Below are 19,048 nucleotides of genomic sequence, written 5' to 3' on the forward strand. Positions count from 1 at the left end.
CCATACACGTACCACCCTCTGTATGAAAAAGTTTCCCCTTAGGTCTCTTTTATATCTTTCCCCTATCACCCAAAGCCTATGACCTCTAGTTCTGGACTCCCTGACCCCAGGGAAAAGACTGTCTATTTATCCTATCCATGCCCTTCATAATTTTGTAAACCTCTATAAGGTCACCCCTCAGCCTCCGACGCTCCAGGGAAAACAGCCCCAGCCTGTTCAGCCCCTCCCTATAGCTCAAATCCTCCAACCCTGGCAACATCCTTGTAAATCTTTTCTGAATCCTTTCAAGTTTGGGTAGATCGTGGTAAACCACACTTCTACAAGGAAATTGAACAAGTCAATTAAGAACAGGAGATGGTGCATTCCAATCAAAGGGACTGCAGGGTAAATTGAAGAGAAAGCTATAAACTGCTTGGAAAGAAAGCTACAATAGTTTAAAGTGGGCAGCACAGTGGCACAGTGGTTAGCACTGCTGTCTCACAGTGCCAGAGACCCGGGTTCAATTTCCGCCTCAGGTGACTCTCTGTGTGGAGTTTGCACATTCTCCCTATGTCTGCGTGGGTTTCCTCTAGGTGCTCCGGTTTCCTCCCACAATCCAAAAATGTGCAGATTAGGTGAATTGGCCACACTAAATTGCCCATAGTATTAGGTAAAGGGGTAAATGTAGGGGAATGGGTCTGGGCGGGTTGTGCTTCGGCAGGTCAGTGTGGACTTGTTGGGTCGAAGGGCCTGTTTCCACACTGTAAGTAATCTAATCTAATCTAAAGTTTCACAACATCTTTCTGAAAGGAAGGATTCCAGAATTGCATGCAATATTCCAACAGTGGGCTAACCAATGACCTGTACAGCTGCAACATGTCCTCCCAACTCCTGTACTCAATACTCTGACCAATAAAGAAAAGCATACCAAATGCCATCTTCACTCTCCTATCTTCCTGCGACTCCACTTTCAAGGAGCTATGAACCTGCACTCCAAGGTCTCTTTGTTCAGCAACACTCCCTAGGACCTTACTATTAAGTGTATAGGTCCTGCTAAGATTTTGCTTTCCCAAAATGCAGCACCTCTCATTTATCTGAATTAAACTCCATCTGCCACTTCTCAACTCATTGGCCCATCTGGTCCAGATCCTGTTGTAATCTGAGGTAACCCTCTTCGCTGTCCACTTCACCTCCAATTTTGGTGTCATTTGCAAACTTACTAACTGTACCTCTTATGCTTACATCCAAATCATTTATGGCACTCCACTAGTCACAGGCCTCCAGTCTGAAAAACAACCCTCCACCCCACCCTCTGTCTTCTACCTTTGAGCCAGTTCTGTATCCAAATGGCTAGTTCTTCCTGTATTCCCTGAGATCTTACCTTGCTAATCAGTCTCCCATGGGGAACCTTGTCGAAAGCCTTACTGAAGTCCATATAGATCACATCTACTGCTCTGCCCTCATCAATCCTTTGTTACTTCTTCAAAAAACTCAATCAAGTTTGTGAGACATGATTTCCCACGCACAAAGCCATGTTAACTATCCCTAATCAGTCCTTGCCTCTCCAAATACATGTACACCCTGTCCCTCAGGATTCCCTCCAACAACTTGCCCATCACTGAGGTCAGGCTCACTGGTCTATAGTTCCCTGGCTTGTCTTTACCGCCCTTCTTAAACAGTGGCACCATGTTTGCCAACCTCCAGTCTTCCGGCACGTCACCTGTGACTATCGATGATACAAATATGTATCAGCAAAAGGCCCAGCAATCACTTCTCTAGCTTCCCACAGATTTCTCGGGTACACCGAGAGATTGAAACAAAGAAAAAAATCTTCTATCTCCACGAAACTTTCAAATACAAATGCCAGCAGCCTGGTCCCAAGGACCTGAGCTTGAGAAGCTCAATGCCTGGTACAAGTACAACATTTAAAAGGCATCTGGATTGGTACATGAATAGGAAGGGTTTAAAGGTATATGGGCCAAATGCTTGCAAATGGAATTGGATTAATTTAGGATAGCTGGTCAGCATGGACGAGTTGGACCGAAAGGTCTGTTTCCGTGCTGTACATCTCTATGACTCTATAAGTAGTCAGGGTCAGAGAATGCATGTTTAAATGTCACATACTAGTGACATTTGCACAAATGTCAAACCAGTTGCACAAGTCTCAAACACTGCTTAATGCAACACCACCATTTCTAACCACTACTAATCAACACTTATATCCAACAGCCATATCTTCGCCTCACTCTTGCACTGCTGCAAATCACACACCCCTATAGAATCCCTACAATGTGGAAACAGGCCATTTGCCTCACTGGTTTGCAATGACCATCTAAAGAGCATCCTGTCCAAACCCATCCACCTATCCCTGTAACCCTGCATTTTCCTTGGCTAATGCACACATCTCTGGACATTATGGGCTAATCCACTTAACTTGCACATCTTCGGACTGTGGGAGGAAACACATGCAGACACGGTGTGGGGAATTGAACCCGGGTCCCTGGCACTGTGAGACAGCAGTGCTAACCACTGTGCCACTGTATGATGCAATAATCTACCTCTTGTTTTTCTCCCCTCTCCCTCACAGCAACTCTCCCTTTGAGCCTTTATCCTTTTAGATACCAAGAACTGCCACCTGACTGGATAGTGCTGCAGGAACAAATTGTGGAAGAGGATAAAGATACTGATAATCATTCTTAGCCTTACTGCCACTACCTCAGATACTGACACTGTGAGTAGTTTAGAGCAGCTTAGAGGGAAGATTTGCACATGGTGAGTCAGAAGTGTCCTAGAATCAGAGCGAAGAGAAAGAATGGGACACTATTTGGTGGGTGAAGTAGACATGAATTACTGAGGACTCTGAGGATTCAAAAAGGGTGGCATACAGATATGTAAACAGACTGAAAAACTTTTGTACCTCTGCAGAACTACCAGGAAGTCTGCACTCACTTTCAAGGAGTGTGGAGGAGTATATCAACCTTGAGCATGGCTTTACATTGTGCTTGGAACTCATTGTTTCCAGCATGAATATAGGCCATGACTGGAATAGCCATTATATGGCATTTGATAGATGATGTTTCAACTTCCTTTGGGAAATCTCTGCTTATGTTGCAATATCTGGCTGCTGCACTGGAGCTCAGACTGAAGCCATCATTACTGGCAATACTGATGTTCAAAGGAGTTTGCTGTGAATTACAGTAGCCCTGTAATCTATAAACATGTGACATAGATTAAGGAGGCACCACCTGGGGGAGTGACAATTGCTCAAGGGAGCAAAAAGCTGCTTATACATGGTCGGGAATGGCAGCAATTCATCCTTCCACAACAGCCATCTGACCCATGCTCTTGTTGGTAGCTGCCATCCAGCCAGCCCAGGAGAATGTGAGGACTGCAGATGCTGGACATCAATTTCAAAGAACGTGGTGCTGGAAAAGCACAGCTGTTCAGGCAGCATCCAAGGAGCAGGACAATTGACTTTTCAAGCATAAACCCTTCAGCCTCATTCCTGATGAAGGGCTTATGCTCAAAACATTGATTTTCCTGCTCCTCAGATGTTGCCTGACCAGCTGTGCTTTACCAGCACCACACACTTTGTTCCAGCCAACCCATACTGTTTTGTTCCATTCTGAAGTTCTGCAGACCAAAGCCATGTCTTTCAGGCGTAGACTGATACATGGTTATCCTGCATGGCTAGCTGTAACCTCTGCTATTGAATGTCAGCAGTGTTCCACCAGCCGTGCCTTAGCCATTGAGATAGTACCTTGTCAAAGCATTGGGACAGACAAAGTCACACATAAGGAAAGCATTAAGTGAATACACAAGATTGACTAATTAGATGTTTTATTGAATATTTATGGTTTGATTGGTAAAGTTAATTTCAAACTTTTGTTTTGTGGTGACTTTTTTGTCAATGTTGTGGCCTCAGCTTCTGATAAAAGGGAAGGAATGGAACTATTTTTGCATAAAGAATTAGGATTTTGTTTACAAGGAACACAATGCAAAGCCCAACCAAGAAGGGGCTGAGTTGATGCCTTCACCTCCTCACCTTCTCAGCACATGCCCAGTAATAAGGCTGTGTCCTCATGATATCCAGGTTGTCTGGTATGCAACAGATCACTGTGAATTAAGAGCTGCATTCAGAAAAATACTGCAGAACTCATCCAAAACAGCAGAAGCATTTATTAAACACCCCAATGGTCTTCTCAACAATAAGCCATGTATTCTTTGAATACAGGATACATAGGGATCACGCACTGGAGTCATAAGCTGGATTGTCATTCAGAGGCCTGCCTCTAGTTTCTCATGGTGACTCAATTGCTAACAGTACAGTGAACCTTTGGAAAATAAAGGCAAATGATTGTTGCTAGTTACCTGGCATTGACCTGTGCTCTATATACTGAGGGAGTGGAATCGTTTTGCTGTTATGCTCCATCTCTGAACTTACTTGCACACCTGCAAAGCAATATATGTTCACTGAATGGAACTGTGTGCCATGTGAACTGTACAATCCGAGTGAAGCCATGTGCCTTAACCATCTACTTCTCTGTGGATTGCATACAGAGTGTCATCTCCATGACCATATTCATCCTGCTCTGAGGCTGCAAGTATGGTTGCAAGAGCTGGAAGATTTCAGTGAGCACCACCTTAGTGAAGTGGACACACTGATGCTGCTGTGATTGAGGTGGAAGTAGTCTATGGGTAGTATATGACTTCCTGTTAATAGCTTTTCTCCCTCGTTCAGCAATTTACTCTCTCCAGTGCCATTTCTGCTCAATCTCCCTTTCCTGCTCCAGACAATACCTCTCACTTGAAACACGTGAGCTCAGCAGAATCCTTGAAATCAGAACGAGGGACCTGACCACATGCATCACTACTTCCTGTGGAATTAAACAGGACACTGCAGTAACTGTGCAAACCAACAGACACTATCAGCAACACTACAACAGCTAACAGAAATCAATAGTACCTAACCTGAGTGGGTTTCTAAACCTTTAACTGGGCTGCTAAGTACACAATCAGCTTCAATGTTATATGTGGGAATTAGTTGGGGTGTTAAGATTGAAAACATAATTATGATACCAAATCAATTGAATGACACAGGATCCACATACTTCGTATACTTTTGACACACGCCCCTTGTGTTTGCTTTACCCAGTTACCCGAAATGGTGCTCAGTGCAAAAAGCTTCCATCTGATATTACTTTGAATGCAATTGGCAACCATGGTGCTGAAAATACAGGTGCTACACAATCAAACGTGTGACCAATATCTACAGACATTTTGTTTTATGGGTTCTAGTAGCTTTCCAAAACTTGATTGTGTAACTAAAACCCACTTGAACTGCTGCACATTAAATAATATCAAGCCAATGGGATATATTCAAAAGAGAATGAGTTCCAAATAGTTAATTTTTTACTATCCTGGTTGTTGAATGATACAACGATAATGGAGTTTTTGATTAACTACAATAGTCAATGTGGTTATTAGTCCACAAAACATCCAGATATAGCATGAGGAAAACCCTAGGGTGAAGACCCACAGGAACAATAAGTTGTAATGCCATCTTTCCCATTCAAGGATGTGACATTTATTGCATGATATCTTACATCTCAATTACTAGTTGTTACTAGGAGTGGGAAGTAGTCATTTTAGTTAAGCCAGAAGAATCTATTTAGTCCTAGGGCCTTACTGTTACTCCACATTCAAGAAATTATTTTATCTTTTAGGTATTCAAATCTCATTGTTGGCTGCCTCAAAAATAGTTTGGCTGCGGTCAAGAGTAGTCTTGTAGGGTTGGCTTCAGGGCTGATGGGGTTGGCACAGCAGCAATAAAAGGACCTCAGAGCATCAACAACTGCTTGAAGTAGGTGGAGGAGGGCACTTGTCAGGAAGTCACATGAACGGAGGATCTTCAAGGAACACTGAATCTACTCAACCTTGTTTAGGAACAAGGAAAAAGTGAGGACTGCAGAGTGCTGCCGATCAGATTCGAAGAGTATGGTGCTGGAAAAGCACAGCCAGTCAGACAGCATCCGAGGAGCAGGAGAATCAAGCATAAGCCCTTCATCAGGAATGTTGAGGAACAAGGTTTCATGCAAATTCGCTTCAGCAAAGGGAACTATCACTAAACTATGTTGCCTGCTGGAGCCATAACTTGAGCCTTGAACCAGCAGATGAGTAGTACTGCCTACATCAGGCCAGGCCTCTTGCCCTTAGCTTTTTATGTGTCTTCCCCATTAATGTCACATGCTACGTGTTATTTTAACCATAAAACCAGCATAACTTAAAATGAATTGGTTTTAGTTTATTAACAGGAGCAAAATTAATATTGTACATATAAGTTAACGATGCATGGATAAGAGATGTATTGAAATAATAAGTATCATACAGTGGATCACTTAACACTTCATTCACATACTGTTTGCACTTGTCTTTCATATGCAGCCATAGTCAGTATTTTCCACTTAAACTTACACTCTTTTGCAAAATAGTTCTGTTAAAATATTAATTTAAATACCATTTCTGTTTGTCTGGGGATCATTACAGTATAACTGTGAAGACATAATGTCGTGAAACAGTGCACATTTATTTTGCATCAGGTATCAGAATTTTACAGAATTAGTTCTGTAAAACTGCTGATTTTGATGATGGGATAAAACCTTAATAATTTCTGATAATGCTGACTCCCATGCCAAGATATTGCACTATCAAATGGTTTAAATTAACATTCAATTTTTGTACAAACAGATCTAATTTACAGCTAGCCTTAATATATAAATTATCAGTTTTTCACAGTATGTTGTCATTTGCACATCGTATAAAATGTTTTCAGTGGTAACTCAATGGCAATTGTAGCATTATCATGTAATGAAGTAAACCAGCTTTTCACAGAATTTGCTTCTTCTTCCATGCTATTTTGCAAGCTTTTAGGAATTTATGTAATTAATTTATAAGAGCTTCTTTTGGTGCAATCTCTTAAAAACTAAAATTCAGATCTTGGTAAGCCTCTAAGAGGTAATTCAAGTCCTTGATTCTTCTCTCTCCCTGCCAGAACCCTAACAGTTGTTGCCCATCCATCTTACAGTGTGAACAATATTGTGGTTGGAAAGAGTACTTTCATCCCTCAGGAGGAAGTCACATGTTAGACAATTACCGGCCAATTGACTGGCAGAGACTCTTTAATCTCAGCAGTGCCATCTGGATTATAGGAAGCTCATCACATCAAGGAACCTTGACTGACAGTTAAGCCCAAGGTGTTGCCAGGCCTAGGTGGTAGGTGGAAGCGGGGGTATTAAGAGGGAAGGGCTATGGGTGACCAGATTCAGATGTTTGGGGGGGGGGGGGAGAGAGAGAGAGAGAGGAGATGACCTTGGAAGTGGATGAGTAGGCCTTTGTTTGTCCCAGGGTGCGGAGGTTCCCCCCCAACACCTAACCGCATGCTTGCTCTGCACAGCAGAAACACACACAGCTAACTTGGTCAGGTGTTAGCCTCTCCCCCTTGGGTTTAGGTTCCTTAAATACTCATTATCTGGACACTTAAGGGTGACAACAGGCGCTAAGGGTGGACCACGTGGTGGATCCCTATCTCCCATTTGATTCAAACAAGTTAGTGGAAGAATGTAATATCCATCTCCAGAGGAACTAGTGATTTAGAAATTCCACAAAGAGAACCTCAGGGAAAAAAGTGTTTCTGAAACAAAAATATCATGAATCTTGTGCTTTTTGAGGCAAAAATTTACAATTTGACAAATATTTTCTTAACTTCTAGAATGTTTTAAATTTGGGCTCCTACAATTAGCTACCAAAGTTGAGACATTTTGAACATACTGAATTGGATAAATGTATATTAATAATCACAAAGTATATTTCACCTTCAGTGTGATACTCAGTAAAGCCAAACAATGATCTCAATTCATTTTCCAAAGCTAGCAAGGTGTACAAGCGTCAAATAGCATCCTCAGTCTTGTCCCAGCTGGGAACTGTTTTGCCCTACATTTACCTTTGAAGTGGGGAGACTCTCTCAAGAAGTGATGTAGTGAAGAAATTGCATTCACAGGAAATGCTGATCAGGAAAACACAGGTCCTTGGCCCAGATTGTCCATCCACTTGAATTAATAAACTGAAAATCCAGGATACAAGCTCCTAATTTCCTGTCCAATGCAATTCACAAACACTACATCTTGCTGGGAGCGCCTGATCAAGGAATCAGCCTTAATCCATCTGCAAATACCATGCGAGTGAACTGTCGAGGAATTAACACGTTAATTTTCATTGCTTTGAAGACCATGTCAATCCATTTTGGGAATCATCTGGCATGTTCTAACCTCCCAAATCCATATATGATAACAGCAGCAAAAGAACACAATTATTAAAGGAAGCTTGCCATCACCCCAACAACACATCCTTTCCCCAATCTCTACTAAATCTATAAAATTCCCACAAATACTACTGATCTGGCCATGGTTCAGATCGCTGGGTCATTTCAATTCCCTCCACCCCTATTCACAATGCTCACTGGTATCACCACACAGCAGTAAGAATGGCTCTACAAAGTCACTTGTGGAGACAAAAAATACGTCAGTTGTTCCTGCAAGTGTTAATATCACTGAGAATCAAACCAAATGCATTGGAGCTATTGCATTGAGAGGGTAGTGATTGGAAAAGGGCTAAACAAGTAGTGAGAAACGATTGATGATGTAACATGAATCCTTGTCATGAGGAAGGTGTTTTATTGCTGTTTTACACATTTGAGCTTTCACCTTCTGTTATGGTATCACTATAACATCGTTTCGAGTATTTTGTGGTTTTACTGCAGGCCGCGTTTCATCTGTTTCTTGTCCATTGTATTTCCTCCTGTAGTAGATTTGTGATAATAAAGTGATAAGAAACATTTCCATGATGAGAAGTTGCTGATTCATGTCTGGAAAAGATTGAACAGCAATTAGCTAATTGAATAATTAAGTGGCCAAAAGATTAACCACAGTAGAGGTTACCTAAATCTTTTGTGTAAAAGTACAAAAACAATTCAAGCAGTTTTGTGAGGCTGTGCTATTAGTATTCAGTATAGCTAGCAGCAAACACAGATTTGACAATAGGCCACAGTGTTCTAGCCTCTTTCTGATCTGACATTAATTCTATTGAGACCTTGCATCTGTAAAAAAACATTTGTTTCCAAGAAACTGTTTTACGTATTGACTTTCCAGCATATTCTGTCTGTTTGTAAAGTACATGCTTTCATTCCAACCATCCTTAACTTCTACCACTTAGGAACATATGAATCAGTAGGATCAATAAGAATAATTTAAATTAGTACTGATAAGTAGTGAAAACTTTTCATGCATTCTCCTCAAGTAGAAATTTACAAGGCATTGTAGTTTTAAAATAAAATTGTATTTACAAATAACATACATGCTCCTCTGGCTGCAGTTGAAAACGGAGGTGCACAGGCTATACTACCTGCTGATGCTGTTATATTGATAATTAAAGCTTGCAGTTGATTAAGAATGAATGAAATCTGTAGAAAGAAAAAAAACAGAAAATTAAAAATCACAGAGTATAACATAAACCATGTTAAGCAAACAAAAACAGAAATTGCTGGAAAATCTCAGCAGACCTGGCAGCATTTGTAGAGGAAAATCAGAATTAATGTTTTGGGTCCAGTGAACCTTCTTCAGAATCTTCAGACTCTTTATCAGTTCTGGGCAGTACAGTGGCTTAGTGGTTAGCACTGCTACCTCACAGTGGCAGGGATGCAGATTCAATTCCACCCTCAAGCAATTGTGAAGAGTTTGCAGAGTTTGTGTCTGTGTGGGATTCCTCCCCCCTCCCCCCGCCATTCCAAAGACATGCAGGTTAGGTGGAATGGATTGGCTATGGGAAATGTAGGTATAAGGTAGGGGGTAGGCCTGAGTAGGATGCGTTTCAGAGGGTCAGTGCAGAGTTGATGGGCTGAATGGCCAGCTTCCAGACTATAGGGATTCTAGATGCTGCCAGACCTGCTGAGATTTTCCAGCAATTTCTGTTTTTGCTTCAAGTTTCCAGCCCTTTTGGTTTTTTGCCCATGTTAAGCAAACCTGTAGGACAGAAATTGAAATTTGTTAATTAATTACTAAAACTGGCTCAGAGAAAAACATGGTGCTTGTCAAAACTTTAGGAGCTAGTTTATTCTCCAGGGAACATTCTTGTCAATTCTCTTGTCAATACAGACAGGGAAAATTGGGACCACCCAAAATCGAATCATGCAATCAGATGGTTTTGTGATCAAATTGAGAATTATGTATTTACTATTTTCCCTCAACATGCATCAAATGGGAGACAAACATTTGATGAGTCAAATAGATATGAATTGTTAAGCTGCTTTATTTCACATCCAACACATGAACATAAAGAATGACAACACAGAAACATCCCATTTCACTCAATCCTTATTCTTTTCTTACATAATAAACCATGATGAAATCATGAGTGGCATGGATAAGGTGAATAAAAGGGTCTTTTCCCCAGTCTTATAGGGTATATTTTGTATTACTTTTCTTAATCGATTACTTTGAAATGCAGGAAATGACCCCTTGTCTTTCAGTATCCAGGCCTGGGCTGTGGCCTTACACTACGCATTTGCTTGGTTTTAAATTTGCTGTCTGTGTCATAGAGTCATAGAGACGTACAGCACGGAAACAGGCCCTTTGGTCCAAATTGTCCGTGCTGACCAGATATCCTAAATAAATCTAGTCCTATTTGCCAGTATTTGGCCCATATCAGTCTAAACTATTCCTATTCATATACGTGTCCAGATGTCTTTGAAATGTTGTAATGGTACCAACCTCCACCACTTCCTCTGGCAGCTCATCCCATACACACACCACCCTCTGCATGAAGAAGTTGTCCCTTATGTCCCTTTAAAATCTTTCCCCTCTCACCATAAACCTATGTCCCCATGGACTCCCCCATCCTGGAGAAAAGACCCTGTCTACTTACCCTATCCATGCCCTCATGATTCTATAAATTTCGAACAGGTCACCCCTCAGCCTCTGGCACTCAGGGGAAATAATCCCAGCCTATTCAGCCTCTCCCTGTAGCTCAAACTGTCAAACCCTGGCAACATCCATGTAAATCTTTTGTGAACACTTTTGAGTTTCATAACATCCATCCAATCACAGAGAGACCAGAATTACATGCAGCATTGCAATAGTGGCATAACCAATATCCTGTACAGCTGCAACATGTCCTGCCAACTCCAATTGTCAATGCACTGACCAATAATGACAAGTAAGCCAAATGCCTTCTTCGTTATCATGTCTATCTGTGACTCCATTTTCAAGGAACTATGAACTTGCATTCCAAGGTCTCTTTGTTCAGCAACACTCCCTGGGACTTTATCATTAGTGTATAAGTCCTGCCCTGATTTGCCCTTGCAAAATGCAACACCTCACATGTATCTAAATTAAACTCCACATGCTGCTCCTCGGCCCATGGGCCCATCTGATCAAGATCCCATTGTACTCTGAGGTAATCTTGTTCACTGTCCACCACACTTCCAATTTTGGTGTCATCTGTAAACTCAATAATCATACGTCCTATGTTCACATCCAAATCATTTATATAAATGACGAAAAGGAGTGGACCCTGCACTGATCCGTGTGGCACACCACTGATCACTGGCCTCCAGTCTAAAATGCAACCCTTCACCACAAACCTCTGCCTTCTACCCTTGAGCCAGTTCTGTATTCAAACAGCTAGCTCTCCCTCTATTCCATGAGATCTAACTTTACCAGCCAGTCTACCATGAGGAAGCTTGTTATAGATAACGTCTATTGCTCTGTCCTCATCGATCTTCTTTGTTCCTTCTTCAAAAAACTCAATCAAGTTAGTGAGGCATAATTTCCCACACACACAATACCATCTTGAGTATTCCTAACCAGTCATTGCCTTTCCAAATTCATGTAAACCCTTTCCCTCAGGATCCCCTCCAACAACTTACCCACCACCAATGTTGGGTTCTCCAGTCTACAGTTCCCTGGCTTCTCCTTACGACCTTTCTTAATTAATGGCACCATGTTAGCCAACCTCCATTCTCCCAGCACCTCACCTTTGACTATTGCTGATACAAATATCTCAGCAAGAGGCCCGCTAATCACTTGCCTAGATATCCACAGAGTTTGAGGTCCTGTTGAGGTTGAGGTCCTGGGGATTTATCCACCTTTATGCATTTTAAGACATCCAGCACCTCCTGCCCTGTGTTATGGACATTTTTCAAGATGTCACCATCTATTTCATCACATTCTATATATCCCATATCTTACTCCATGGTAAACACTCATGCAAAATATTTTTTTAGTACCCCTCCCATCTCCTGCGGCTCTACACATAGGTGGCCTTGCTGATTTTTAAGGGGCTCTAATCTCTCCCTAGTTACCCTTTTGTCCTTCATGTATTTATAGAATCCCTTTAGAATATCCTTAAACATATTTGCCAAAGCTCTCTCATGTCCCTTTTTTGCCTCCTGACATCCCTCTTAAGTGTACTCCCACTACTCCCTTTATACTCTAAGGAATCACTCGATTTCTGCTGCCTGTACCTGAAATATGGTTGAAACATGGTTCCTTTTTATTCTTGACCATAACCTCAATTTTTCTAGTCAGCCAGCCTTGCCCTTCACTCTAACAGGAACATACTGTCTCTCGACTTTCGTTATCTCATTTTTGAAGGCTTCCCATTTTCCAGCCATCCCTTTACCAGTGTTCATCCGCCCCCAATCAAATTCAGAAAGTTCTTCCTAATACTGTCAAAATTGGCCTTCCTCCAATTTAGAAGTTTAATTTTTAGATCTAGTCTATTCTTTTTCATCACTGTTTTAAAACTAATAGAATTATGGTCACTGGCCCCAAAATGCTCCTCCACTGACATCTCAGTCACCTGCACTGCCTTAATTTCCAAGAGTAGGTCAACTTTTCATCTTCTCTAGTAGATATGTCCACATACCAAATTAGAAACTTTTCTTGTAAACACATAACAAATTTCTGTCCATCCAAGCCCTTAACACTATGGCAGTCCGAGTCTATGTTTGGAAAATTAAAATCTCTACCATAATCATCCTATTATTCTTACAGATAACTGAGATCTCCGTATAAATTTGTTTCTCAGTTTCCCACTGACTATTAAGGCGATCATCCACCCAAATAACTTCCCCGGATATATTCCCAGGAATATTGTCCCTAAGTAGCGCCATAATGTTATCCCTAATCAAAATTTCCACTCCCCTTCCTCTCTTGCCCCCTTTCGATTTTACCTGTAGCATCTATACCCTGGAACATTAAGCTGCCAGTCCTGTCCATCCCTGAGCCACATCTCTGTAATTGCTATGATATCCCAGTCCCATGTTCCCAACCATCCCCTGAGTTCATTTGCCTTACTTGTTAGGCCTCTTGCATTAAAATAAATGCTGTTTAATTTATCAGTCCTATCTCATTCTCTACTATGTTCCTACCAGCCCTGTCTGATTGAATTATTCTTTTTCCCACATGTACCTGTCAGATTGATCACTTTCTTCACCATCTCCCCCACTAGTTTCAGTCCACCCGAGCAGCTCTAGCAAATCTCCCCAATAGGATATTAGCTATCTTCCAATTCAGGTGCAATCCATCCTTCTTATACAGGTCACTTCGTACCTAAAAGACATTCCAATTATCCAAAAATGTGAATCCTTCTCTCTTGCACTAGCTCCTCAGCCATGCATACATCTGCTCTGTCCTCCTATTCCTACCCTCACCAGCTCATGGCACTAGGAGTAATCCAGATATTATTACACTCAAGGGTGGCCACTGTTGGAGTATTGCATGCAATTCTGGTCTCCTTCCTATTGGAAAGATGTTGTGAAACTTGAAAAGGTACAGAAAAGGTTTGCAAAGATGTTGCCAGGGTTGGAGGATTTGACCTATAGGGAGAGGCTAAAAAGGCCGGGGCTGTTTCCCCTGGAGCATCAGAAGTTGAGGGGTGACCTTGTAGAGGTTTACAAAATTATGAAGGGCATGGATAGGATAAATAGACAAAGTCTTTTCCCTGAGGTCAAGAAGTCCAGAACTAGAGGGCATAGGTTTAGGGTGAGAGGGGAAATATATAAAAGACACCTAAGGGGCAACCTTTTCACACAGAGGGTGGTACGTGTATGGAATGAGCTGCCAGAGGAAGTGGTGGAGGCTGGTACAATTGTAATGTTTAAGAGGCATTTGGATGGGTATATGAATAGGAAGGGTTTGGAGGGATATGGGCCGGGTGCTGGCAGGTGGGACTAGATTGCGTTGGGATATCTGGTCGGTATGGACAGGTTGAACCGAAGGGTCTGTTTCCATGACGCTATGACCTACTTTTTAAATTGCTGCCTAACTTTCTACATTCTCTTCATGTGATCCTTTAGAAGCTGATTTGTTCACTTTGTTTTCTGTGGCTGCAGCCAGAGAGAGGATGAGCATGCCAACTCTTACTGGATGGAATCCTGGGAAGTTTGTTAGTGTAAGCGAGGTTTGAGAAGATTTGTAGCTCAGGTTGAGGTTTTGGATGTAGGTTTGCTCGCTGAGCTTGGAGGTTCATTTCCAGACATTTTGTTACCTTATTAGGTAACATCTTCAGTGGGCCTCATGCAAAGCAATGCTGAAAATTCCTGCTTTCTATTTATATGTTTGGGTTTCTTTGGGCTGATTGTGTCATTTCCTGTGGTGATGTTATTTCCTGTGGTGAAGTCACTTCCTGTTCCTTTTATCAGGGGGTGGAAGATGGGGTCTAACTCGATGTGTTTGTTGCTAGAGTTCCAGTTGGAATGCCATGCTTCTAGGAATTCTCGTGTGTGTCCTTGTTTGGCTTGTACTAGGATGGATGTGTTGTCCCAGTCAAAGTGGTGTCCTTCCTCATCCAAATGTGAGTGAGAGAGGGTCATGTCTTTTTGTGGCTAGTTGGTGTTCATGTATCCTGGTGGCTAGTGTTCTGCCTGTTTGTCAAATGTATTGTTTCTTACAGTCATTGCGTGGTATTTTGTAAATGACATTAGTTTTGCTCATTGTCTGTATAGGGTCTTTCAAGTTCATTAGCTGCTGTTTTAGTGTGTTGGTAGGTTTGTGGGCTACCATGATGCCAAGGGGTCTGAGTAGTGTGGCAGTCATTTCCAAGATGTCTTTGATGTAGGGGAGAGTGGCTAGGGTTTCTGGGCGTGTTTTGTCTGCTTGTTTGGGTTTGTTGCTGAGAAATTGGTGGACTGTGTTCATTGGGTACCCATTCTTTTTGAATACACGGCATAGGTGTTTTGATCATGTAACATTTGAACCATGAGAACATATGCTTCTTAAGATCTTTGACTCCATATATAAGGGTGTCTTTGAAAATCCAGAAGGCTTTGTTTATTTTGGATGTCCATTTCCTTTGGGAGGACTTAATTAGTTCCAATGACTCCATGGATTTTTACTGATAAAATGTCACAATACAGTCAGTTAAAAGAAATTTAAGATCATTTTTGAATAGCTTAAATAAATGAATAGAATAAGAAAAGAAATCAAGAATCACATTAATGACCACGTGAATAAATTCAAGTATTTGTTTTAAGTGTTCTACTTTCTATAGCTGGTGGATTTCCAAGACATCTGCTGCCCTTCTTTCTTTCTAAGTGGTCAAGGTCACAGCTTTAAAGATGCTGTCAAAGGAGCCAGTGTGTTACTACAGTACATCATCTTGAAGGTTGTACAGATTGTGCACCAGTGGTGAAGGGAGCAAATGTTGAAGGCAGTGGATGGGAGGCCAATCAAGCAGCTGCCTCTGTGATGTTGGACCTGAACCCATCCAGGCAAGTGGAGAGTATTGTATAATATTCCTGACTGATACCTTGTAAATGTGATCAGGCATTGGGGTGGCAGGGGATGGTCTACTTGCTGTAGAATTCCTAGCCTCTGACCTGCTCTTATACGTATAGGATGTTGATAGTTACATCTACAGCAATGATAGCGTCACTCTATGTCAAGGGATGATGGTTAGATGGTGACAGAGTAGGACTCTTCAGCCATAACTTGTCCACTCCATCTATTTCTTTTCTTGTTATTTTTGCTTTAGTGGTCACTCAGCAGCCTGGCATGATGATCTCTTGGCAGCCCAGTATCCCAAGGTGGCTGTCTCCCAGCAGCCTGGTGTGGCTGTCTCCCAGCCTGGCATGGACATCTCCACATCTGGCATAGCCATCTCTCAGAGGCCTGGTGTGGAAGGTCTCCCAGCCCAGCATGGCCTCACTGTGGCCTTCCAGCTTCCAGATGATTCCAGAGTGATCTCCCAGCCTCATCGTAAAGCCCTGCACAGGCTGGAGTCAAAGCCTGGCGTGGACTTAAGACTAGGTATCAGTATGGACTGGGTTGAAAGGACTGTTATTCTGAACTTTTTATTTCTTTTTCTTCAAATTTATTCTTATGATCTGCAATGCTGGTCTATTTATTTATTTATTTATTTTCTATTTTTTTCCCTAAGAATTTGTCCTTAAGAATCTATACCTTGGTACCCTTGTAGCAAAGATGGTGTCATAAATGGTGACTTGTAAACTTTTCACTGTACTTATTTGAGTAAGAGACGTTAAAGCTCATTATAATTTTAACTTCTCTTGTTGGAGATGGTCATTGCATGACATGAATGTTACTTGCTGTAGTGATTGGAAGGAGGGCCAAGTGGGTATCATTGATTATAAGATCCCTGATTGGGTTAACCTGGGCCAGTCAGGAAGCCTTGGTTGACAGGGAGAAACAGGAGATTCGGAAGATCTTCTCAGTCTAAGACTCTGAGCAGGATGGTCAGAGCCTATGTACTGTGCACATATAACTAAAGGGTCACTTGGTAATGGTATACCGACCTCTGTACAGTTATTTCACTTGCCATTTATTAGATATTGTCCAGGTCTTGCTGTATATAGGCAAGAACTGCATCAATATCTGAGGAGGTATGAACGATCCTGAACATTGTGCACCTATCAGTGAACATCTCCACTACTAATAGTATGATATAGAGAAGATTATTGATGCAGCTGGAGATGGTGGGCTTGCAATGCAGTGGTAATGCCCCTAGCTTTAGGTGAGAATGTTTGTGTCCAAGTCCCAGGGTGTGATGGTTACAGAGGCATGTCAGAACATATCCAAAAAATAAGTTGATAAAATGATTATTGATTTATGCAAGTGTATTAAAAAGTTAATATTCGATAATTCTGTTTATTTTCTACAATAATGCATTATTTATTATGTCCAAAGACCTTCAAACTAATTTAGCCCCTAACATTTCTTCCCATTCAAATGAAAAGCAAACATTAAGTAGCAGCAAGATGCAGAATTCAATCTACCTTAAAAAGGAGGAACTTGGGCATAATCTTCTGATTTTTAAGTTCACCTTTGACTTTGTAAAATACAATTGAAAGTGACCACAGTGCAAACACTGTGGACACACCAAGGGAAATATTAATCCATAAGGCAGGTCCACTAGGAGAAAACTGCAAAATAAGAAATCATATACTTGTTACATTCAGTGAAAATACATGTAACCATTCTCAGCTCTATCCTACAAATTATTTGTTTCATGTTTGTTGCATTTAATCACACACACTAGTTAAGCAACTTCCTGACATTGTCTGTAAGCTATGATTCTGTGAGTGTGACTATGTCCCTGACACCACCATAACTAATCCCTAAATATTACCTGTCCCACCAGCAGGACACAGTCAGCAGAGTTGATGGCAGAGTGACATACAATCGGGACTTAGTTGTCCTGGAAGCCCTCAACATTGACTCTGGACCCCATCAGGCCCATGGCTTCAAGTTAAATGTGTGCAAAAAAACCTCCTGCTGATTATTACATACAATCCTTCCTTGGCTGATGAATCAGTACTCCTCCAACATGAACAACATTTGGAGGAAGCACTGAGGGTGGCAATGGTGCAAAATGCACTCTAGGTGGTGAATTTCAATGTCCACAAACAAGAGTGATTCAGTTGCAGCACGACTGATCAAGCTGGTTGGATCCTAAAGGACATAGCTGCTGGATTGGGTCTGCAGCAGGTGGTGAGCGAACCAACTAGAGGAAAAAAAACATACTTCACCTCATCCTTACCACCCTGCCAGCTGCAGAAGCATTTGTCTATCTTAGTATCAGTAAGAGGGACCACCGGACAGTCCTGTGGAGTTTTGCTTTCATATTAAGAATGCCCTCAAATCGTGTTGTGTGGCACTATCACCATGCTAAATGGAGAAGACTTTGAATAGATCTAGGAACTCAAGACCTAGGAGCCATTAGCAGCAGCATTGTACTCCAGCACGATCTGCAACCTTGTGGCCAGCATATTCCCATTCAACCATTACCACGAAGGCTGGGGATCAGCCCTGGTTCAATGGAGAGTGCAGGAGGGCATGCCAAGAGCAACATCAGGCATTCCTGAAGATGGACAATTAAACAACTGATTGGACGAGGATGCTCCACAAATATCCTTATCCTCTCAATGATAGAAGAGCTCAGCACATCATTGCAAAAGATAAGGCTAAAGCAGTCACCGAAATCTACAGCCAGAATGATCCATATTGGCCTCCTCCAGTGGTCCCCAGCATTAGAGATCCTATTTCAACCAATTTAATTCACCCTATATGATATCAAGAAGCAGCTGAAGGCACTGGATACTGAGGCTATAGCCTGACAACAATCCAGTGAAAATACTGAGGACTTGTGCTCCAGAACTTGCCATTCCCCTAGCCAAACTCTCCAGTATGGCTACAACATTAACATCTACTCAACAATGTGACAAATTATGCATGTTATGTCCTGTACACAAAAAGCAGGACAAATCCAACCCAGCCAGTTACCACCCCATCAGTCTACTCTTGATCATCAGTAAAGTGATGGAAGGGGTCATCAACAGTGTTATCAGGTAGTACCTATTCAGCAATAACCTGCTCAGTGACATCCAGTTTAGGTTCCGCCAGGGCTACTCAGCTCTTGACCTCGTTACAGCCTTGGTTCAAACATGGACAAAAATACTGAATTCCAGAGGGGAGGAGAGAGTGACAGCCCTTGACAT

General features: G+C 41.8%; 1 protein-coding gene across 1 annotated transcript in view; it reads right to left on the reverse strand.

The window, feature by feature from the left end:
- Positions 1-6,298: 6,298 nt before the first annotated feature.
- Positions 6,299-19,048, reverse strand: part of LOC140486216 (organic solute transporter subunit alpha-like) — a 50,951-nt gene continuing 38,201 nt past the window's right edge. The window contains exons 6-8 of the mRNA XM_072585043.1: positions 17,327-17,473; positions 9,388-9,493; positions 6,299-8,899 (exon numbers count right to left, since the gene is read on the reverse strand). Coding sequence (XP_072441144.1) covers positions 8,745-8,899; positions 9,388-9,493; positions 17,327-17,473 — 408 coding nt within the window. The 3' untranslated portion in view covers positions 6,299-8,744. The remainder of the gene's footprint in view (positions 8,900-9,387; positions 9,494-17,326; positions 17,474-19,048) is intronic.

Source organism: Chiloscyllium punctatum, chromosome 15 (assembly GCF_047496795.1).
Source record: "Chiloscyllium punctatum isolate Juve2018m chromosome 15, sChiPun1.3, whole genome shotgun sequence".
Taxonomy (NCBI): domain Eukaryota; kingdom Metazoa; phylum Chordata; class Chondrichthyes; order Orectolobiformes; family Hemiscylliidae; genus Chiloscyllium; species Chiloscyllium punctatum.